Source organism: Gorilla gorilla, chromosome 9, assembly GCF_029281585.2.
Source record: "Gorilla gorilla gorilla isolate KB3781 chromosome 9, NHGRI_mGorGor1-v2.1_pri, whole genome shotgun sequence".
Taxonomy (NCBI): Eukaryota; Metazoa; Chordata; class Mammalia; order Primates; family Hominidae; genus Gorilla; species Gorilla gorilla.
In genome coordinates, this window is record NC_073233.2 from 25607718 (window position 1) to 25628803 (window position 21086).

General features: G+C 43.6%; 1 protein-coding gene and 1 long non-coding RNA gene across 7 annotated transcripts in view; one reads left to right on the plus strand and one right to left on the minus strand.

The window, feature by feature from the left end:
- Positions 1-2364: 2364 nt before the first annotated feature.
- E2F8 (E2F transcription factor 8) lies at positions 2365-19609 on the minus strand. Of its 3 annotated transcripts, none has more exons than XM_055354967.2 (13): positions 19425-19609; positions 18035-18158; positions 15787-16065; positions 15268-15424; positions 12689-13003; positions 12304-12465; positions 10170-10307; positions 8567-8770; positions 8177-8264; positions 7390-7924; positions 3689-3821; positions 3178-3572; positions 2365-2797 (listed from the first exon to the last, which is right to left on the minus strand). In XM_055354967.2, exons 2-13 carry the CDS (start codon positions 18047-18049, stop codon positions 2615-2617), a joined length of 2604 nt encoding a protein of 867 aa, XP_055210942.2. In that variant the 5' UTR covers positions 18050-18158; positions 19425-19609; the 3' UTR covers positions 2365-2614. The 3 variants fall into 3 exon arrangements, with proteins under 3 accessions (XP_055210942.2, XP_030872267.2, XP_018892968.2); XM_031016407.3 differs by having other exon boundaries at positions 19335-19552; XM_019037423.3 differs by lacking the exon at positions 19425-19609 and adding an exon at positions 18476-18899.
- The window catches only part of LOC109028924 (uncharacterized), a 71234-nt gene continuing 69376 nt past the window's right edge, over positions 19229-21086 (plus strand). For 2 of the 4 annotated variants that reach the window (XR_008669493.2, XR_008669494.2), the window contains exon 1: positions 19358-19457. This is a non-coding gene — a long non-coding RNA (uncharacterized lncRNA). Of the gene's footprint in view, positions 19458-21086 lie in introns of all 4 variants that reach the window. The other 2 variants (XR_010135448.1, XR_010135449.1) reach the window with 2 other exon arrangements.

Consider the following 21086-nt stretch of genomic DNA (forward strand, 5'->3'; position numbering starts at 1 on the left):
CTGGAAGACTTTTGTGAACAATGGGGGTTTATGTGGCTATAATAGTTATCTATTGCTGTATAACAGTATTAGCACAAACTTATATCTTAAAATACATATTTATTGTCTCATAGTTTCTGTGTGTCAGGAATCCATACATGGCTTAGTTTGGGTCCTCTGTAGGGCCTTATAAGGCTGCAATCAAAGTGGAACTGGGAGCTGTGGTCTCATCTGAGGCTTGACTGGGGAAAGAGCCACTCTGAGCTCATTCAGGTTGTTTGCAGAATTTGTGGCCATATGCAGTACTTATTTGTTTTTTGCTGGTTGTTGGCTACAGCCTGCCTTTTGCTGAAAGGCTGCCCACAGGCCCTTGCCACTTTGGGCCCACCGACATGGCTGCTTTGATTCCTAAAAGCCAGCAAGGGAGAGAGACTACAGCAAGATGGGCACCACAGTCTTACGACATGTGACCACATAACCACACACACAGTCACACGCCCCGTCACCTTTACTGTATCCTATTGGTTAGAAGTAAGTTACAGGTCCCAACCACACTCAAGGGGAGGGGAGAACACAAGGGTGTAAACACCAGGAGGTGGGGATCAAGGGGCAACCTCACAAACCTGTCAGAGAAGCAGTACTGGGTGGGACAGTGTCCAGAGCTGCCTGGAAATCTAACACCTCCTTTCTTCCTATGCGTCTAATTTCCCCAGAAAGGTAATTCTTTATGTGGAGAATTGATGAGGGGAACAAAACAAAACCTTGGCTTCCAATCTCTCTAGCTCAACCACAGAGGAGAAGTGGGAGGGAGATGTAAGAACCTCCTCAGAGACACAGCAGCTGTCTGTCTTGGTGTTTCTCTCATAGTTCCGTGTAACCAATTAAATCTAGTAGCCTCTACAGAACTATACATTTTGTCTCTATCTACCATTGGGCAACTTATCTTTTCTCTTTATTGCATGGAAATGCTTTATTTATTCATGTGTACATACTATCTTTCTCAACTATAAGCACCTTGAAGGCAGGGGCCATTTCTTAAATCAGAGACCATTCACCTGTTCTCTAAGAAGGATAAAAACAAAGGTACTTTGGAGGAAATAGTTCATATTGGTTCTCTAGTGGTGGAGGAAAAGGGTTTTCTAGGTCAAGGTGCAAATCTGCCCTCTCCTAGCTGTACTTGGTTGTGCAAACAAAACATGTGTATTTGAAAGGGCTGACTTTATTAATGCTCAGATTACCCTGAACAATGTGCTTGATTCCTACTAGAGCTGCTAGGCATGTCTCTAGAAGTAAATGGGCAATGGATAATGAGGTCCAATAGACATGAGCTGAGACTTGCATACACTAGCAGTGTGACCATGGACTTGTTGCTTTAATCCCTGTGAGCCTCAGTTGTAGCTCATAGATATGATACATTTAAAACGTATAACCCTGTCTACATATAGTAAACATGTAGGAAATAGATACTATGATGCTCCTTTAAGACCCTAGCCAGAGAAAGCACTTGTCAATTCTCAAGGTGCAGTTCTTCCCATAACAAACGGGTCAAAGAGATGCACACTTAACACACTGGAACTCGTCCCTTCTCTTGGAGCTCCTGGGGGTTCTCCAGGTGTGGAGGACATTAGAATCCTTACTGCTGTTTTCCTGTCCCTGGAGCTGGGCCATCCAAGAAGTATGTTAAGAGAGCTGGTACAGACCCACCTCTGTGTACAGCAGGAAGCGTGGGACAGATGCTGGTCACGCCAGGGCCCCTAGGCGCCTACCTTTCATTTCTAATCTCGTGGAGTGTGGTAGGAAGCACATGGGACTTAGCTAGGTGTTCTTGGCCAAGCAACAACCTCTCCAAAGCCAATTTTACTTCTGCAAAAGTGGAGCAATCTCAAGGGTCAAAATGGGGGACAGAATGTAGAAACATTCTATAAACTTTGCATATCTAACGGAACCCAGCATGGATACTCTTTACTAAGAATTTGCCTCTGTGATTAGGTAAATTTTAATTTTCTCCCAACAGTGCCTTAACCAGCCAAATGAAAATGCTAACTATATTTTAGAAAAGTTTTAATTTGAACAACTTATGATTAAAAATACATTTTATAAATAATTTTTCCATAGACTTGATTGAGGATTGTTGCAAACTTTACAAAAAGATACACTGCAACAACAGATTAAAGAAATTACAAAAAATATAGCTATACCCCTATTTAAAAATACAACATTATACATCACACAGCATTTTCTTTGTGCAAAATGTTTAAGGGAATGCTGTGTTAGGCATGTCAAGCATATTTACTTAGAGGGAAGTAAACTTTAATACAGTTACTTTGCATAATAGTATAGGCATAGCTAAAATAATGGATTTTTCCCCCTAGAAGTTAATATATCTTAGAGTTCAACATTTTACTTTTATTTTGTAGGATTGAAAGCTAAACTTAGCTTTATACAAATATATGTGTGTGTGTGTGTGTGTGTGTGTATATATATGTATGTATGAAAACAAGTATCTGATTTCACATTGAACAAATCCCCAACGTATTTACAGTATTTTCAGAGAATGTGTTCTCCAAATCAGTCTGTGTACATTTTCTCTATTAAACAACTCTTTAGAAAATTAAACTAAGCCAACATCTGTTGATTAATGGACATCCTCTGTTGAGACTTCCAGTTTTCGCTGTGGGACAAAGAGAGTTCCTAAGGAGGTTTTATTAGCACCCTCAAAATCCATGCAGGATGAGCTGGTTGGCTTGGTGGGTCCACCTGGGGTACGGAAGAAACTTTCGGCCACTAATTGTGACCCTTTGGGTGTCACAGGAACAGGCTGATTGGAAGGAGAAGAATGGACAAAAGAAGTCAACCACACACAGGTACATAGTCTTACCAGACTTGGAAGATTGGGCTGGATGAATGTATTGCACATTGGGAAACTGGCGTATCTTGAAATTGGCGAGGGAAGCTTTGGTGAGTTTTACATTCTCAATTATTTTTGTTAGGGGAGAGACAAAAATCTCATGATAACCCAATAATAAGGATGCCTTGGACACTCTTCCTGGGTTCTGGAAGAAACGTAGGCCTTCAATCTCCTGACTTTCCCATCCTTTCCCGCTCCAAAGAGGAAAAGCAAAAGCAAATCTCTTATGACACGGATACTTGGGGCTTAGTAATTCCAGGAAAAATTAAATTAAGTAGAAAGCCTCTCACCTGTTGTGCCCCTGTCACAGCAACTGATTGTCCATTTGGCTGGCTCTGGCCTGGGACTGGTGAGTCATAGTTGGTGGCCCTTCCTTGCTGAGTGCCTGCATTTTCTGGTACGACATTAACAGACTCTATTCTTGGAGACACAGGAACGATTCCAGGCCCAGGGCTGGCAGACAACTGCACATTGGGTGAGATGAGTCCCAAGTGCTGCAGGGTGAAGTTTACAATGGCTGAGCTTGGGTTCTGGATGGGAACAGGGTGGCTTGAAGCGAGAGCCGGGCTGTTCCCGACAGGTACGGCTGCCACGGAAGTTGGTGAGACCATTAGCTTCAAAGGTGTTACATGAAAAGAGGGAAAATTAACAGCAGTGAGTTCAGATGATGTCACTGGAATAACACCTGGAAGGAAAAGGGGGAAGATATCTTAAAAGCACAGGCATTTATCCAAGAAGTTGACAAGGCTTAAGTGAACTTGAGACCGGCCCACATCTGGTTAGTGTTTTATGTGCACTCACCTGCAATTGGGGAGCTGTAAATCCTGTGGTTTGGGGAAAGAGCACCTGAGTTTTCTTTACCAGACAAAATGGACTCTGCCCCCAGGGATGAGCACTGCGTGAGAGGGATTAGGTATCCTGATGGGAACAAGGTCTAGAAAACAAGGAGGAAGGGTTTATTTTACACACAAATACAGGAAGAAAAATGGCCACGTGCCTCTTTCAGGACTGATATCCCTTGGTGGTTGCCTCATTGGACCAAAGCCTCCAGCGGAGTGGGCTGCAGGCAGGCTGGTCACCTGGCTCCTAGAGGAGAATACCCTCCCACCCTTTCCAATGCTTGCCCCGAATAATACAGAACGTTTCTTAAATGCCACCTGTGGTCTTAGGACACCTTTGGATGATGGCACTGACCCTGCTTAGGGGTAAGGATTCATCCAGCACACCACTCTTAAACTGATAACCTAACTCTTGCTACTGGACTCCTTGGTATGATGTAGTAGTAATTGATTGTTCTTGAATTATATAGAACGGTATTTCCCAAAGGGCATTCTGAGGGACCTGAGGTCCATGGGTTGCAAACAGGCATTACCTGATTCTTGGTCAAAAATAATTGGAAAATACTGAATTAAACAAAGTCAAATGGTGTCTTTATTAGAGAATTTCCAAGAGATTTTAATGGTGGCATGCCTTAAAATTCTCCAAGTGGGGCACACAGCAGGTAGCATTTCCCAAACTATTTGGCAACTATATTTTCAGTAGGCAGTTAAGGAGGACTAGTATTCCAAGGAAACACTTTAAATGACATTGATTTAGAGAAAGGGGGCTAAACTATTGGCCATGTGCCAATTCCCACTCCCTGCCTGTTTTTATAAATAAAGTTTCATTGGAACACAATCATACTCATTCATTTATGTACTGCCTATAGCAACTTTCCTGCTACAATGGCAGAGTTGACTAGGTGCAACAGAGCCCATATGGCCTTAAAACCCAAAAAATGTCTACTATCTGGCCCTTTAAAGAACGTTTGCTGGCCCCTGATTTAAAACAGAAATTATATAAGTAAAGATTTCTTTCTAGTACTGCTTGCTCTAATGATAACAAGCAGTCTTAAAATACGCAAAGTACACCAGAGTTAAAAAAATTACAAATAAGAGAACTGATTAATTCATATTAGAGACGCACATGCCATTGAACAAAAGCTTTAGGCAATAAAGTTATATTGCAACTAGAAAAGGCCCAAGGGTAGGGTTGCATGTACCTCCCAACATGCCTGTTAGATCACTGTACTTTTCCAAACAGAAAAAGTTTACACGGGTGCCTGAACTGCATGAAAAGTCTGCTTTAGCCTTACCATGAGCGGGACTGGCAAGAGCTAAAAACCACTCTTATAAACTAGGGACCTCCTTTTTTCTTCCTTCAGACCTTTCTTCTCTCCACTGTCAAAACAAGTTTAATCTAGTTGTTAATAGGTCTTTTCCTTGGGAACCAGGAAATTCAGAATCCACAAAGCTATAAGTACACTACAAGCTTTTAATTTTGTTTCTTAGGTACTTGGTCCCACTCAAAATCTCTACTAGTAGGTGCCTTGAAAACTGCAGGAAGAGAGAATTTTTAAGGGGCAAATTTAGGTGCTTTATGAAGACCTGCTCTCTATTAGCTTTAGTTATATTCTCTCATGGTACAAATTATTCTGACTGCTGGTTTAACTCTTTCAAGTCTTCAGTAAAACCCACAATAATAGAATAATAATTTTTAAATTTCCAACAAACTATATTCATTATAGAATCTTTTAACCTATGCCAATTCCCTTTTTTATAAAATAATTAGAACTATTAAATTGCCGAATGAATCTGACATATTTGAACTTGAACTCTTCTAGCCTACAGTAGCCCTTCCACCCCTTCCTCCTATCATGTCATCTTCATTCCTATCATTCACTACCTGATATGTTTGTGTTTATTTGCATACTTATCTTCTTTCCACCCCTAGAAGTATAAATTCTCAGTAAAAATTTGTTGAATGAATTAACACATGAATCTCTCATTGTCTTTGTTTTGCTCAGGCCATAGTAAAACGAAATGGTTAAAGTGGGCTGGGCATGATGGCAAATGCCTGTGATCTCAGCACTTTGGGAAGCCAAGGCAGGCAGACTGCTTGAGCTCAGGAGTTCGAGACCAGGCTGAGCAACATGGCGAAACCCCATCTCCACAAAAAATAAAAAATTAGCCAGGCATGGCAGCACACCTGTAGTCTAAGGTACTTGGGAGACTGAGGTGGGAGGATCACTTAAGCCTTGGAGGTCGAGGCTGCAGTGAGCTAAAATCATGCCACTGCACTCCATTCTGGGTGACAGAGTAAGACCCTGTCTCAAAAGAAAAAAGAAATGGTTAGAGTTGCAGAGATATAAAAAAGAAGCAGGAGTATATGGAAAATCTATCCACTGAAAATCCTAATCCTGAATAACTACGTAAGCAACAGGAGACCATTATTAAATCATACCCATTGGCCAAAAGAAGTTATGGACCTCCCAGAATATTGAAACTTTGTGATTTCCCACTTGGTATATACATTAAATACAAAAGGATACTATGTAAGATAATAGACGTTTTGAGTGGTTACCATGAGGCCATCCTCAGGGAAGATTTGACAAACTCTAAGCTTCCTCTTTAATAACAACGTAACAGATAATACCTTTCAGCTTATAACACGTCTTAAAAGGATCAAACCCTTTTATGTGTATCATCATGGAATAAATTCACTTAACCCCACAAAAACTATCATATGCCCACAGGCAAGTACCCAAAAGCAACTGCCACCAAAGGCAGGTGCTGGGTTAGATTTGATCCAGAGCACAGTGCTTTATATCCAGTAGGTGATGAGGAAAAACTGGTGGAATAAATTCTTTACCGATGCGGAAAAATAAGACATAGAGAAGTAAAATAGCTTGTATTAAGAGCAGGGGCAAAATGCACATTTAGTGGTATTTATCGGATGATACAGTAATGTCTCTCATATATAATTGTCCTAAGGGAGAAAAATGAGATACTGTATGTAAAAGTGACTAATATCTATTATGTCTGCTATATGTGGGTAGGCATCCAATAAATATTAATTCCCTCCTGAACTAATCTCCACCTAGGAAAAAAATTTGTCTAGCATGTCAAAATCTCTAGAAACCAATACATGAACTATATCTACAATTTGCCAAGATCAGTTTGATTTTTCTATTTACATGAAATAGAAATTTTGATTTAAATTTTAGGTAGAAAGTAAAAACGGGGAGCAATTTATCTTCTAGGCAACAGATGCCAGTTACATGACATCAAACAAACATTAGGTAATGACTCAGAAAGCAGGAGTTACAGGAACCCTACGCATCCACACGTTCATTTGGGGTTACGTCTGCTTGTAAATTATTTAAGACTTTCATGACAGGTGTTTGCATTCCAGTGTGTGATGGAGAAATGGACTTAAGGACAACCACCCATGGTACTTTAAAAAGAGAGCAAATAATCCCTTCCCCCAAAGGTTAAAAATGTCCCTGCCTTTATCCCAGCCAGGGGATTAGCTGTTGAGGGCCTCACTTGGATTATGGGATGCTAAGGAACAGTTTCTTGTCTTCTGAGAGAATGCTGTTCGGTAAATTTCACAAGCCACCAATCTTCCTGTAATAGACTAGGGAATTCCTAAAGCTTTGTGCAGTTCAAGGCTGTACTTACTGTGGAGACATTTTCAAGTCCTTTTAGGTCCTCTTTAAATTTCTTTTTGGAACCACTGTCCTCGAGCATGCTTGCCCTCTTTGAGCCTCTTTCTCCAGCTGGCTCCCTGGTTCGGCTCTTTGCCCCTTGCCTCTCTGGTGCTGGCAGCAAGCTTCCAGGCCTGGTAGAGGCACTGGCCTTTGAGGTATCATTGGCTGCCTTCTCAGTGGTGGCATCTGTGGAGTCTTTTGATCCAGTAGCTTTAGGAGAGTGGGTGGTGCACACCGTTGGGCTCAGGCCTTGGGGTGGCGTCACACTTTGGTGGGCTTGAGTGGGCTGCAGGTAGATGGCATAGGATGGGCCTGAAGGGGCCTGAGGTAGGATCAGGGGCACTGCTGATGACAAGGGGCTGGGGATCAGGGGAACCATTCCCAGGGGCTGGATGAGGGACGGTGCTGTCAGCTCCATCTCAGCATTCACTGAGGGGTCCAGAGGGGCTACTGGTTTGCAGGGTCCAGATCTTGCCAGCTGTACTTTCACTTTCTGTCTGGATTCACTGAAAGACAAGATTTAATACACGACATGATGGATATACATTTTTTCTGAACTGTTCTACCGCTTTAAGCCTCATATTGAAGCCACGCTTTTATGGAACATGCAGATAATTTCTGTAATGAGTGAGTATGAGATACAGAAAAGATTAGCTCTCCAGTTCAAGGCTAGTGCTTCTTCTCACATAAAATAAGTAATCCTAACAATGTAATGTAAAAGTAACTCATCCTGTTATTAAAGAGCATTGCCAACCTACCTTGATTGCTCTTCTAACTGCATTCTACAAATAGCTGCGAGCTGAGCCATTTTACTTGGGAAGGGTGCAGAATTCTGAGAACTCTCAGCTGGTAAAATAGAAAGGAAGAGAGCATCGGTCAAAGCTAAAGAACAAATGTTCACACAGATGAAACCTCACTGAAGTCAGAGGAACAGAAAGTGTGCACCTCCCCTCAAAGTTGCATAGCGATTAAACAATAAACCCCACACATGACTTTTTAAATTTATGCATTAGTTAGGCTTCCAGAGGGTTTGGGTATATAGATATTGAAATAATTCTCTGACAACTATTGCAAGGATCAAGTAAGCTGAAAAAATGAGATAAAAGGGAATTCTTCCTAGCAGATCCCTGACATTCCTGAAAACATACCTTTGTTGGTCTTGATAGGGCTACTGGGCGCAGAATTTATCTTTCTCCGATCACTTTCTATACTCTTTACCAATTTGATAAGAGATGGGTGTCGAGTAAAGTTTGGTTTCCCACGTGTGGAAAAGAGGTTTTTGGCACAGTTCTCTTTTGAACACCGTCTCACCTCCAAATCAGAGGGAGTAAAATGAATGACTGGGCTGGAGCCTGAAACAGAAAACGTCTGTGTATTAAAAGCTGGATGGCTCAGTTTGCTTTTGGGATATGAAATAAAACAATTTTAGGAATAAAAGTGGCAAGTTACAGAGCACCGACCATGTGCCTATCACTGTTCTAAGGGCTTTACAGAGAAAGCCTTGTTTATCTTATTAAATGGATTCTGAGACACAATATTTCCTACATTAGCATTTCTGAAACTGCACTATATCTTATAACCAGTGGTGTGCTAGAGTGTAGTTATTAGTGATTTTTCTTTCTTAGTGATATAGAAAGAATTGTGCATCTTACAATCAGTGAAGTCTTAGATCTGATGAAATATGGGTGATCCTCACAGCTCCATGAGGTAACTGTTCCTCAAGAAATGCAGCCCTGTGTCGGAGATGAGAGCTCTGACCCACACAGACATTAACCTACTGGCTCAAGGTCTCTCAACTGGGAGCATGTGGGCCTGGGATATGAACCTGGTCAATATGGCCCCAGAACTTTCACTCCAAATTCCTGCACCAAAGGACCTCTCTCTGAGATTATACCAAAATCACAGTAACTCCACTGAGGTGCCATTGTTCTTCCCATTCCACCAATGAGAAAACTAATCCTCGAAGAAGTAGCTTGTCTCAGGCCGCAAAGCCAGAGTGGCAGGGCTGGGAATGGAACCTAAGTTTCCTTCTGTCTTCATGGCCCACGTTCTTGTCATTTTCAATGATTCTGGGTGGGGATCTTTGGTAGAATGCAAAATGTCAGCATCGCAGAGTTAAGATGAAGGCTAGAAATATCTACTTTGATACCAGAGTGAACTCATTTCATATTCTCAATGGGCACAGGTTCTGTTGTGGTCACTGTGCCGCATAGCAGCAATAGTGTTTTATGCTTTGTGGTGCTTTCAACTTTCCGAATCCTTTCACATACAGATTCTACTTCTTGAACACAGGGTGGGAGGTTGTTATGGATCTTGGTTAGCTGATGGAGCCAGTAGCCAAACTTTCTATATTGCCATTCATCTTGAATCATCTTTTCAATCATATATATCTTTTCCATGTGGGGCGGTGAGTAGGAAGGGGAAGGGAAAATATCTCCCAATGTGCATTAATTCAAAATAATAAAGCAGGATAAAGAAAATGTGGTACATATACACCATGGAATACTATGCAGCCATAAAAAGAAATGAGATCATGTCCTCTGCGGGACATGGATGGAGCTGGAAGCCATCATCCTCAGCAAACTAACATAGGAATAGAAAATCAAACACTGCATGTTCTCACTCATAAGTGGGAGTTGAACAATGAGAACACATGGACTCAGGGAGGGGAACAACACACACTGGAAATTAAAAATTAGAAACACACACACACAAATAATAAAGCAAAGGGTGAAAGAAAAAAATACATACCACTGGTATTTGGACTGATCTCTGGGCCGGTCCATTTGAAAGCTGGTTTTCGGCCTCTTTCCTCTGTAACATGAACTTTCTTGATAAGATCCAGGCTACTCAGAACATTAGCTATATCATACAACCTCCTAATTTTTGCTGGGAAAAAAAGTATATATACCACTTAATGGAATAATGAAAAGATCAAAGAATTTTCCTTCAGAAGGACTTCATGTATACTCTAAGAGCTGTCTTAACCATCAATGTCAGACAGAGAAACATCTGCCTCCTTTTAAGTTCTTCTGGTGATACAACTTTAATTAAGATAAAAAAGTTTTAAATATTTAAAAGACTCAATTACTGCTAGTACTCAATGTTGAAATGACAATAGCATATGTTGACAAAGGAAAAACGACTTGATGAGATCACCCCATCTGAAACTATGTTACAGACTGTTTCAAAAATAAAGTCACCATTCCTGGGTATCTTCTAATGAGGATTCAGAAGAATTTTATGAACAGAGAAGTAAAAGTATCTGTGATAAATGTCTTGCTTTTCTGCTTGTAATAGCTTATATAACAAAATTTATTTACTATGGCAGCATGGAAAATTCTGTACTCCATCAACATGTGTAATTTTTTAATACTGTCTATGTAACATGCAAAACATAGATCTGTGAACTTGACAAACCTCACATATCTTAAAGAGTTTTGTTACAAAAAGTCTGTTTTTTTACTGCCCTCTTGATAGTACAAATTACAAATCGAGTCTCCTTCCTAGCCATATCAGAAGGTTCTGAATTCCCTGGGGATTCAGTAACTTACACCTCTGCAGTTCCTGGAATAGTTTTCAAGGCTATGACTAACCAGTGAAACAAAGATGAAAACTATCCGGTGACTCACAAAAGGCAAGTAACCCCTCAGTAGTATCAGGACGTGTTTTCTGAAATTGCAGATCTCCCGATCTCCCGAGCCAAGTGCTCCTCCCCATCCTCTGAGCACTTCTTTCCACACCCTTCCTGCAAAGTCTGGTGTAATGGTGAGGGCATAGCTCTTTTGTTAGGAATCCAATCTACAGTCCCTTCCCAATTTTGAGCAGGTAGTCTAGCTAAAACCATTCTTTCAAAATGGCAGACTACCTGTGCTGCAGGTCACTTCTGGGGACAATTTTATGAGTCATTTATAAACCCTCTATAATCAGCATCGGTGGAAGGAGACCAGGGTGCAGACCCACTTTACAATTTACTCTCATTTATAGCTTACACAGAACAGATTCTTCTAGTGTTTCCTTTTTTTTTTTTTTTTTTGAGACGGAGTCTTGCTCTGTCCCCCAGGCTGGAGTGCAGTGGCGCGATCTCGGCTCACTGCAAGCGCCGCCTCCCAGGTTCACGCCATTCTCCTGCCTCAGCCTCCTGGGTAACTGGGACTACAGGTGCACGCCAGCGCGCCCGGCTAATTTTTTTGTATTTTTAGTAGAGACGGGGTTTTACTGTGTTAGCCAGGATGGTATGGATCTCCTGACCTCATGATCCGCCCTCCTCGGCCTCCCAAAGTGCTGAGATTACAGGCTTCAGCCACCGCGCCTGGCCGTGTTTACTTTTGAGAACAACGTTACAATATCAAATCAAGCAATGTGTCAAATAAGAGTAGTGATACTTGGCCAGGCGCAGTGGCTCAGGTCTGTAATTCCAGCACTTTGGGAGGCCGAGGTGGGTGGATCACGAGGTCAAGAGATCGAGATCCTCCTGGCCAACATGGTGAAACCCCGTCTCCACTAAAAATATAAAAATTAGCCGGGCGTGGTGGTGCGCACCTGTAATCCCAGCTACTCCGGAGGCTGAGGCAGGAGAATTGCTGGAACCCGGGAGGCGGATGTTGCAGTGAACCTAGATCTCGCCACTGCACTCCAGCCTAGCAAAAGAGCGAGACTCCGTCTAAAAAAAAAAAAAAAAAAAAAAGAGTAGTGATACTTATGTATCATAACAAGTTAGCTAAATCAATATTATCATGGCTTCTGGGGAGAAGTGAAGATATAAAAACATAATTAGAGAAGATCTGTTTATGCACCTATGTTTCCTAATTTGGAAATGAGTTTACGACTGAGATTTTATTGTTTAAGAATAGGTTCAAAAATCCATGGCAGTCATGACACTTACTTTTAAACTTGCTTTTATCCAAATCTTCCACATGGTCCTCCCCAATTAAAATCTTGGCAGCAACTTCTAGGCTTACTATCTGAGGCGTTGACACCAAAAACAGCATCACAAATTTCTGGCTCATTACCCTTAAAGACTTGTCTTTGCGGCTGTTTACAGAAGCTTTAGAGAAGGATGAGGATTAGAGAATTAAAATTCATAAAGGGACAAGTGACTTCTAAAGTAACAAGGCTAAAAATACTACCACCTGATCATACAGCTGACAACTGTGGCATCTGAACATTAAAGGCAGCAGTAGCTTTAGAGCCGTGTTCTCCACAGAACCTTTTCCTTAAGACAGAGGACAAATGCCATGCCGCCTGGAGTTTTCACTACCATCTCTCACCTGCCCGAAATTCCACTCCAGGGAGTTCCACAAAACACATGTCTGGGTGTCCATTTGGGCCAGTGTTTGATTTGATGATATGATCCTCTATACTGTAACTCTTAATAAAGTCAAACTCTTGCTCATATTCTTTCTTTTTGATCATCATAATCTGCTCGGCGTACTTATTCTCCTCCCCGACGCTCTTCAAGGTGCCAAGGGTTTTGTTGAGATTGTGTCGCCCGTGCCAAGTGTACCTGTTTTTGGCGAGGCGGCTCACCATATGTAAACTCTCTAGGACGTTCACGATATCGTAAATGCGTCGACGTTCAACATCTACAAAGAATGTGCAATTGTGTGTTACAGATTTTTGTAACGTGTTTAGAATTGAATAGCTTTTTCTTCCATGGTTTATTAGTCAGTAGGTCCTGGATAATATCACTTTCCTAACTGTAAGTGAACACACTCAACAAATACTGTGAAGGTGAGAAAGACATGTGCTTGCTTTCCAAGGGCACAAACCATATGAATTAGAAAGGCAACATTTAATGAGGGCCTAAGATGTGCTACACAGCTTTAGGAAGTTTTCACCCTAAACTTGTGAAGTAGGTATTATGATCTGCACTTTAAAAAGGATGAGAAAGGCTGGGCGCGGTGGCTCACGCCTGTAATCCCAGCACCTTGGGAGGCCGAGGCGGGCGGATCACGAGGTCAGGAGATGGAGACCATCCTGGCTAACAAGGTGAAACCCAGTCTCTACTAAAAATACAAAAAAATTAGCCGGGCGTGGTGGCGGGTGCCTGTAGTCCCAGCTACTCAGGAGGCTGAGGCAGGAGAATGGCGTGAACCCGGGAGGCGGAGCTTGCAGTGAGCCGAGATCGCGCCACAGCACTCCAGCCTGGGCGAAAGAGCGAGACTCCGTTTCAAAAAACAAAAACAAAAACAAAAAAACGATGAGAAAACAGAGGCTCAGACCAGCTAAGTAGCTCACTCCAAAAGAGCTAGTAAGTAGCAAACCAAGTCTTTAAAACTCTACATCTCACACCTTCCAACCGCTTCCAATACAAACACGTACACACACACCCATCTATAATGATCATAAGATAGAAACAAAATGCTGAGATATCAGAAAAGTACAAAAACCATGATGTAGTTTTTAAAAACTTACATAAAAATAAAATATGCCTTTTTGGGTCTAATTTTGCTTACTTTCTAGCTACCATTAACAATATGATATTAGTAATTCTGTGACTCTCATCTATCTATTTAAATTGGGTTTTCAATATTCTGTAATGTTAGAATTCTCTTCGTTCAAGAAACTTAATTTCAATTTAAATACTTGATGAGATCAGCCTTTCTGGAAAAGTGATCAATAAAACACTATTTTAATAAGGGTGCATCCTACTGACCTCTTGCTCTTCCTGGAACCTGCCAGATATGCACTTGCTTTGTACTGGCTGTTCCTTCTGCCTGGAACCCTTCTCCCTGATGTCCTTACAGCTCCCTACCTTGCTTCTTTCAAGTCCTTGCCCAGATGTCACCTTTTCAACGAAGCCTGATCTGACCACTTATGGCAAAGCACCTCCCCAGCACTCCTGATCCCTTGATCCTGATCTATAATTTATTTTTTCCACTATGCATGTTACCTTCTAGCATGTATTATCCTTACTTACTTCCTATATCCTTTACTCAGTATCTATTGCCCCACTAGAATATAGGTTCTAAGAGAGAAGAGATTTTGCCCTTTTTGTTTATGGATGTATCCCAGGCTCCTACAACATTGCCTGACACATAGTAGTAGAAGATTAATAGATATTTGCTGAATTAACAGGTATATCCTACCCAGCTACCATTAAGCATATATGAAAAGTAGATGAATCTAAATGGTATATTCTTAAAATGTGAAATAAAGTTGATATTTACAAACATGTATTAGAAGGGCAACTTTTCTTCACAGGGTGATTGCTTTGTATTAAAATGTATTATCTTGCACAGCACATCACTTCACAGGTTTAAATTAAGATACCCACATGACTCCAAAGGTACCCCAAATTCACCACGGGCCCCTTTTTAGCTCCAAATAGATTCAGGTCTTTGAACAGAGTAAAAAGGGGCAGGAGGAATAACTTGTGCCCAACACAAAACATTCAGAAAACTAGTCCTCAGAATAGTGCTGAAGGTCCAGGAGTGCACAGGTCCTGTTCCCACTCACAGAAGCTGGTCCTCAGCGTCAACTAGGAAGATAACCATTCATCAGCCTGATTCTTCAAGAACAGCAAGGGAGAGCAATGAAGCAAAAGTTCACAGTTGTAACTTTGTGAAACAAGTCATGAGACAATATTGCCTTTCTTTAAAGCTTCACAGACAACTGTAGTCAGAAGCAACCTCCATTGTGACTTTCTGCCTCCAAGATTTGCTGAAATTTGCAACTACTTGCCTTCATTCTTATATTAGAAGAGGGCTTTAGAGATAGAAAATTTCCATGCCGGCTTATTTGTGTCATTTACAAACACTGGCTAGATGAGCGGGGGTCTGAAGGAGTTAAGTCCATAAAGCCACTTTAATTATTAATTCTTTCAGTGAGTTCTTTGCATACTTACTAAGTTCCTCTGCCACTTCGTCAAGGCAGATGTCATTATTCACAGCAGGGTTGGGATAATTAGGATATCGTGCTAAGAACTTATGACACAATAATCCTAAACTTTTCTCTTTTCGACTTGGTTGGGATTTCTCAAATTCATCTCCAGATAAGTGTTCCTACAAAGGAAAAGGTAAACAATGTCTTATTCTAAAATAAAGTTTGACAGATTTATTAGGGGCATCTGTGCTCGATGACTAACACCGACTTACACACGCTTAGCTTCAACAGCTGCAAAGTCTGGATGGGAGAAAAGGTTAGGGGGGCCAGTACAAAATGCTTGGCAAACCTGAAAGGAAAGCCTGAAACGAAAATAACGCAAAGGTTCAGAATTCCCAGTGCTATATTTCTTGGGGTCCAAACCTTTCTGGTGCTCCGAAGGAAGTTAATAACAGCCTTCGGGCGGTGATGCTTTAAATTGCTGGCACTTCTCTAATAGCTACAACCCCCCCGACCCCCAACCAGTCCTCTGAAAACCTACGTGTATACAGTCTTTGGCCTCAGGTAGTCCACTTCTGTTGTCAAACAAACCCCTTTTCTGATCTCTGTTGCGGATCTCAGGGCTCACAGCACTGATGAGCATTTTCAGGTTGGCTGTCGGTGTCCACGGCTCTCCCTGAGAGCCTTCCTTGGGCTTGGTAGGTGTGGTTAAAGGGCCAAAGTCAGGCTGGATCTCTGCCAACACGATATTTGCTGTGGTGGATTCTTTCAGAGGTGTTTTCATTAGTCCCCTTTTATGTGGCTCACAAAAGAGATTTTCCTGGTTTAAAAAATGTAAATAATTAAATCCATGGTAAAACAGGATTTATCAGACAGCTTGGATTCTAGAAATTGAATAATGAATAGAATCATGCCAAGGAAAAAATGTCTAATGAGATTGTAGAGTTGAGGAAATTAATAACTGTATTCTAATGGTCATGTGACGTGTATTGTCAATTCTAATAATTACATTTCCCATTTTTAATTTTGCAATAAGGCATAAATGTTTTCACCTTATGTTTCAACCACTGAAAAAACAACTTTAGTTAGGACTTATAATTTTAATTGTACTTTGAAATAGTTTTAGATTTAGAGAAGAGAAGCAAAGACAGTATAGAGTTCCCAAATGCCCTTCACTCAGCTTCCTCTAATTGGACTGACAATGTTAAATGATCAAACTCCCAGAAATGACTTTTGTTTACTCATGGCACTGTAATAAGTAAAGGCCTACAGGGCAGAAATTCTTATCCACCTAGCATAATGGCTGCATGCAGTGGGTGCTAAATAAAATACCACCGAAGAGTCAGAGAGACAAGGAGACAAGAGTGAGGGATAGCATATGGTCAGATTTATCAGGGAAATCTAGAGTGTCCAACAGCAGGATTTCTGACCAGAAAAGTCTGCTCTTTGAACATCCACTCCCTCATTTTACAGATAGAGAAAATGGGGCCCAGAGAAGTAAAATGATTAGGTTGGTGCAAAAGTAATTGTGGCTTTTGCTATTGAAAGTAATGGCAAAAACAGCAATTATGTTTGCATCAACCTAACAGCTACCTAAGACCACAAAGCTAGATCCTGGCAGAAGCAGGATAGCCACTGAGACAAAAGGGTAAATTAACAGCAGTTCATAAATAAGGCTAATGGAGACTATGTTCCTTCCAGTTTTGGACACCAGGGACTTCACACACTACTCCCATCTTTATCTATTTTAAAGAAAATGCTTGGAACAGCAATAAGTAAAATAATAGGCAGACCAAATAACTTTAAGAACATGGACAAATGGGACATGTTGTGACATCTTGGGTTTATCAAGTGCATTTCCGTTTGTATGTTCATGGAATCCTGCATTCTTAGCTCGCAGAAGAGAAGATGCAGGCTGAGAGAGGTCACACAGGAGTGGAACCCAGATATTTTCACTCCAAGTATGGTGCTCTTCTTACATGGAAGTCAGTGTGGTGGACCCAACAGGAGCTCCTTGCCAGTGTGTGCATCTGAGATGTGCTGATCTGAGAATAGGCTTTTTCTTTGCCTCAGATTATCAGAAGCAATAGTAATTCTCTTATTTGACTAACATCTAAAACTATTAGGAAATGTGCATGCAAGTTCACTTTTTTAAACCTATTAGTAGTTGGACACCCCCCACAGACAATTCTTTTGTAATTTTACAAAATGTTTGCCCCCTAAACAGAGCATTTTGCAGACCCCATAAATAAGCTGCCAATTTGGTAAAAAATTATCTTAAAAAGAAATTCAGTCTCCAATCATGTCAAATGCCCTTTCTGAATTCCAAGTTGTTCAAGAATCCTCAGAAATGTTGTAATGAAACTAACGAATTTTTGAAGAGGGGTAGGTTTGCCCCTTTACACTCTTTCTAGTTTTTAATGATTTGGTAGCTGTCTCAGACATAAAGAGAGAAAAGGTATTTTTAAGAATAATAAAATTTGTTAGTTTCATTACAACATTTCTGAGGATTCTTGAACAACTGGAATTCAGAAAGGGCATTTGACATGATTGGAGACTGAATTTCTTTTTAAGATAATTTTCATTTTTTAAACTATATTAATTAAATTAGTATATATTTTAAACTATATATTTTTGAAACTATAAGGTTCATTTTTTCCAGGTTTTTACAGAGGCTAACCAAGGATGTGGCATTAAGAAAACACATTGGATAGGGAAAAATTATGGAGTTAAATCAGGATGATACTGAATTTAAAATTGCAATGATGAATACTGAAGTTATAAAGTACCTTTTCGTTCTCCATTCTGTAAATTCCTCATACATTTAGAGTTTAAAAATGAAAAATCTGGAGTTCCTCCCCAAATCCCGATGGTTCAAGTAGTCCAATCAATTGTACTAAAAGTTTTAATATCCTTAAAGAAAAAAGGAAATAGAAAAAGTTAGAGAAAAACAAGAACCAAAAGATCTGTTGAAAATTCGTTCACGGACAAGAGGCTACGGAAACAAAGCCTAACGAAAAATGACAAACTAGATTTACATTTTATTCTCGACCAGAGATCGCCCCACTGAGCGGAGAACGCCAACAAATGCCAGTAAATTCCTTCAGCAAACGGATCGGCGGTCCTAAGACTTCAAGCAACCCACGGAATTTCTAGTGACAGCCCTCTCCCATCTGTAGAAAAGGCGAGCCATTCTCCGGACCCCAGCAAATACTTTAGGAAGCACCCACCTGTTCGCAGATCAGGGCTCCGGACTAAGCGCACGAGCCCAGGTCCCAGCTGAGCGCACGCGACCCCAAGTAACTGGGTACAAGTCTGCATCTAGATGCCTGGATTTCTCCCCTAACACACACGTGCACAGGCTCAGCAGTAAAGTCGTGGGAGGTCGCTTGACAGGAAAGTTCCAAATTCAGTCCCAAAGCTCCAAGTATGCAGTTGGGCATTTAAAGAGTCTCATAATTAAGACTTTTTTTTTTAATTTAGGAAAGGGCTTCCTTAAAGATACAAAGCACTATTTACTCCCTGTTCGGGTGGCCAGTTCACACCACGGCGTTAGACTCCACCTTGGAAGGCTGTATTTGCCCGATAAGGCAAGCAGGTACAGTCCCCCGGCCGCCACTCGCTCGGTGCACTTCCCCCAACTTTCGGCCAAAGGCCCCTCCCCCAGGCCCTGTCCGCCCGCCGCAGTCCCGACAGTTCCCGGACAGCATCATCGTGGTTTCCAGGACAACAATTCCCGACCAATCAGAGGGCCGGAAGCGGGCCTGCGATTGGCCGACGGCGCCAGGGGCGGGGCCGGACCTTCCGCCTTCGATTTAAAAATTTGGCGCGGAAAGTCCGACCGTGGCCGGCGCCTCCCCTTAGCTGCGCGGGGCCTGAGCGCGGACAAACCCGCGCCCGGAACCACGGCATCCCCGCCCCTCCCCCTCGTTCGCCCCCGCCCCTCTGCGCGGGAGCTCAGCTCCTCCCTCACGGCCCCCGGCGAAGCGGGAGGCGGGAAACGGCCGCCGCCGCCGCCGCCGCCACCCTCCTGAGCCCTCTCCCGGTGCCGTGTCGCCCGGGCGCCGCGCCCCTCTGCGTCCCGCTGACCTGTCAATCCACCTCACGGCGGGAGCCGGTGGGGGCTGAGCCGGGACTCGTCAGCACCGCTGCCCCTCTCAGGCCCGGGAGCCCGCGTACCTGGCAGTCAGTCAGTCTTTCCGCAGCGCCGAGGTGGGTGCCGGAGAGAGACGCCGGGACCGGGACTGGCGGGCCGGCTGGCGGGCAGAGGGAGCGTGACCGTCCAGGAGCAGCCAAGCCCCCGATTTGAAATTAACCCGCTCCCGGCGCGAGCCGATACCGCGGGCGGGGAGGGCCGCTCCCCTCCCCCACGCCCGCTCGCCCCGGCCCCGGCCCCCGCGCGCCAATCCGAGCCTCCCGACCGTAGCCGCCGGCGAATCGGTGCAGGCGCCGCCCTCCACTCCCGCCTCTACGGCAGAGTTGGGGGAAAAGTTCAGCAACTTTTTTTTCCTTTTTTTTTTTTTTTTACATACACCCCCTACCCTTGCTCAAAGTTGGGGAATAAAATTTGGCCCGTCCGGGGCTCGCGGGCTGGGCCGCAGGCGCCCTGCGATTCCCCGCTTGGGCTATCTCACCCCTGCCCAGCCCCAGGCCGGCTCACCTGCCCTCGGACTCCAGCCGGACCTCTCCCCCTTGCACCCCTGGCAGGCATGATTGTGCTGCCCACCGTCTGCCCCGTGCCTCGCAGAAACTGGCGCGAGGAGGGAGAAGCTTGGCTACTGGTGCCTAAGCTCCGTGGGCTCTGGGCCTTGGCCCAGCGGTGAGAACTCAGGTGTAGGAGGAAGAGGAGGAAGGCGGAAAACCCTCCAACCCTGTCCCCGCCGTATTTCCTCAGGGTCTCCCACCCACTCCTCCCTTTCTCTTCCCTGTTGTCTTTCCCTCTTTTTCCGGTCTCCGAGCCTCAGGCAGCTTTAGCCTGGTTCCCTGTAGAGCCCTAGCAGGGTGGGGGAGACACTTCGATCCTTCGTCCTCACTTTGCAGAACGGGACACCGAGGCCCGGGGCGGCGGCGCTGCCTCGGCTGCACCTGGATCATTTGCGCCCGCGTTGGCTCCCTTTGCTCTCCTCTGCCTTAGACTTTTCTGCGGACTGGTGCTGAGTGTTGCCCAACCGCGCCGAGATCTGGGCGCCGGTCTCTCGATCTGGACTCGGTTTGGCTCGTCCTCCTCTGTAATCGCGTGTCTTTAGGCTCCAGCAGGGCCCGGGGCCACGCTTCCCCACTCCCACCGCTAACTTGGGGATCAGTGACTCTCCCATTGCTGACTAGCAGGGCGAGGCATTTTTATTTTCTGCGAAACGCGATGAGGGCGGGGATGCTATGATATTGAGGCTGGGGTCGCAGCGCAGCAACTGCCGGCCATAGGGCCAGGGGTCTCCGTGGCGAGCGAAGGCTCATCTCCCCGCGGAACGCGACCGCAGGCTTGTGGGGTGGCCGCCGTGGAATGTTGGCGCCGTCGTGTCCCTGTCCCCCTTTCGTCGCCAGCTGAGGTACAGGTCTTGCTCAAGAAGGCGCTTCGACCTGAAAGCAGGCCTTTCAGGTACTGTGCAGAGGGGCCACTGCCTGTGGCTCGCAGATCTGAAATAAAGCAGAGGTCACTATACAGGGTTCCACCGTTGCTAGCACTGAGCGGCTGGTTCTTACTAAGCCCAGGTACCCCTTTTTTGGAGCAAGGCTGGGTTCTAAATGTATCAACAAAAAGTGGAGAGTTGGTGCTTCTGCTTTAGCCACTAGCTGTTGGCCAGATTGTCATCTCCCCCAACCCCCTGAATGGTCAGCGCTCCC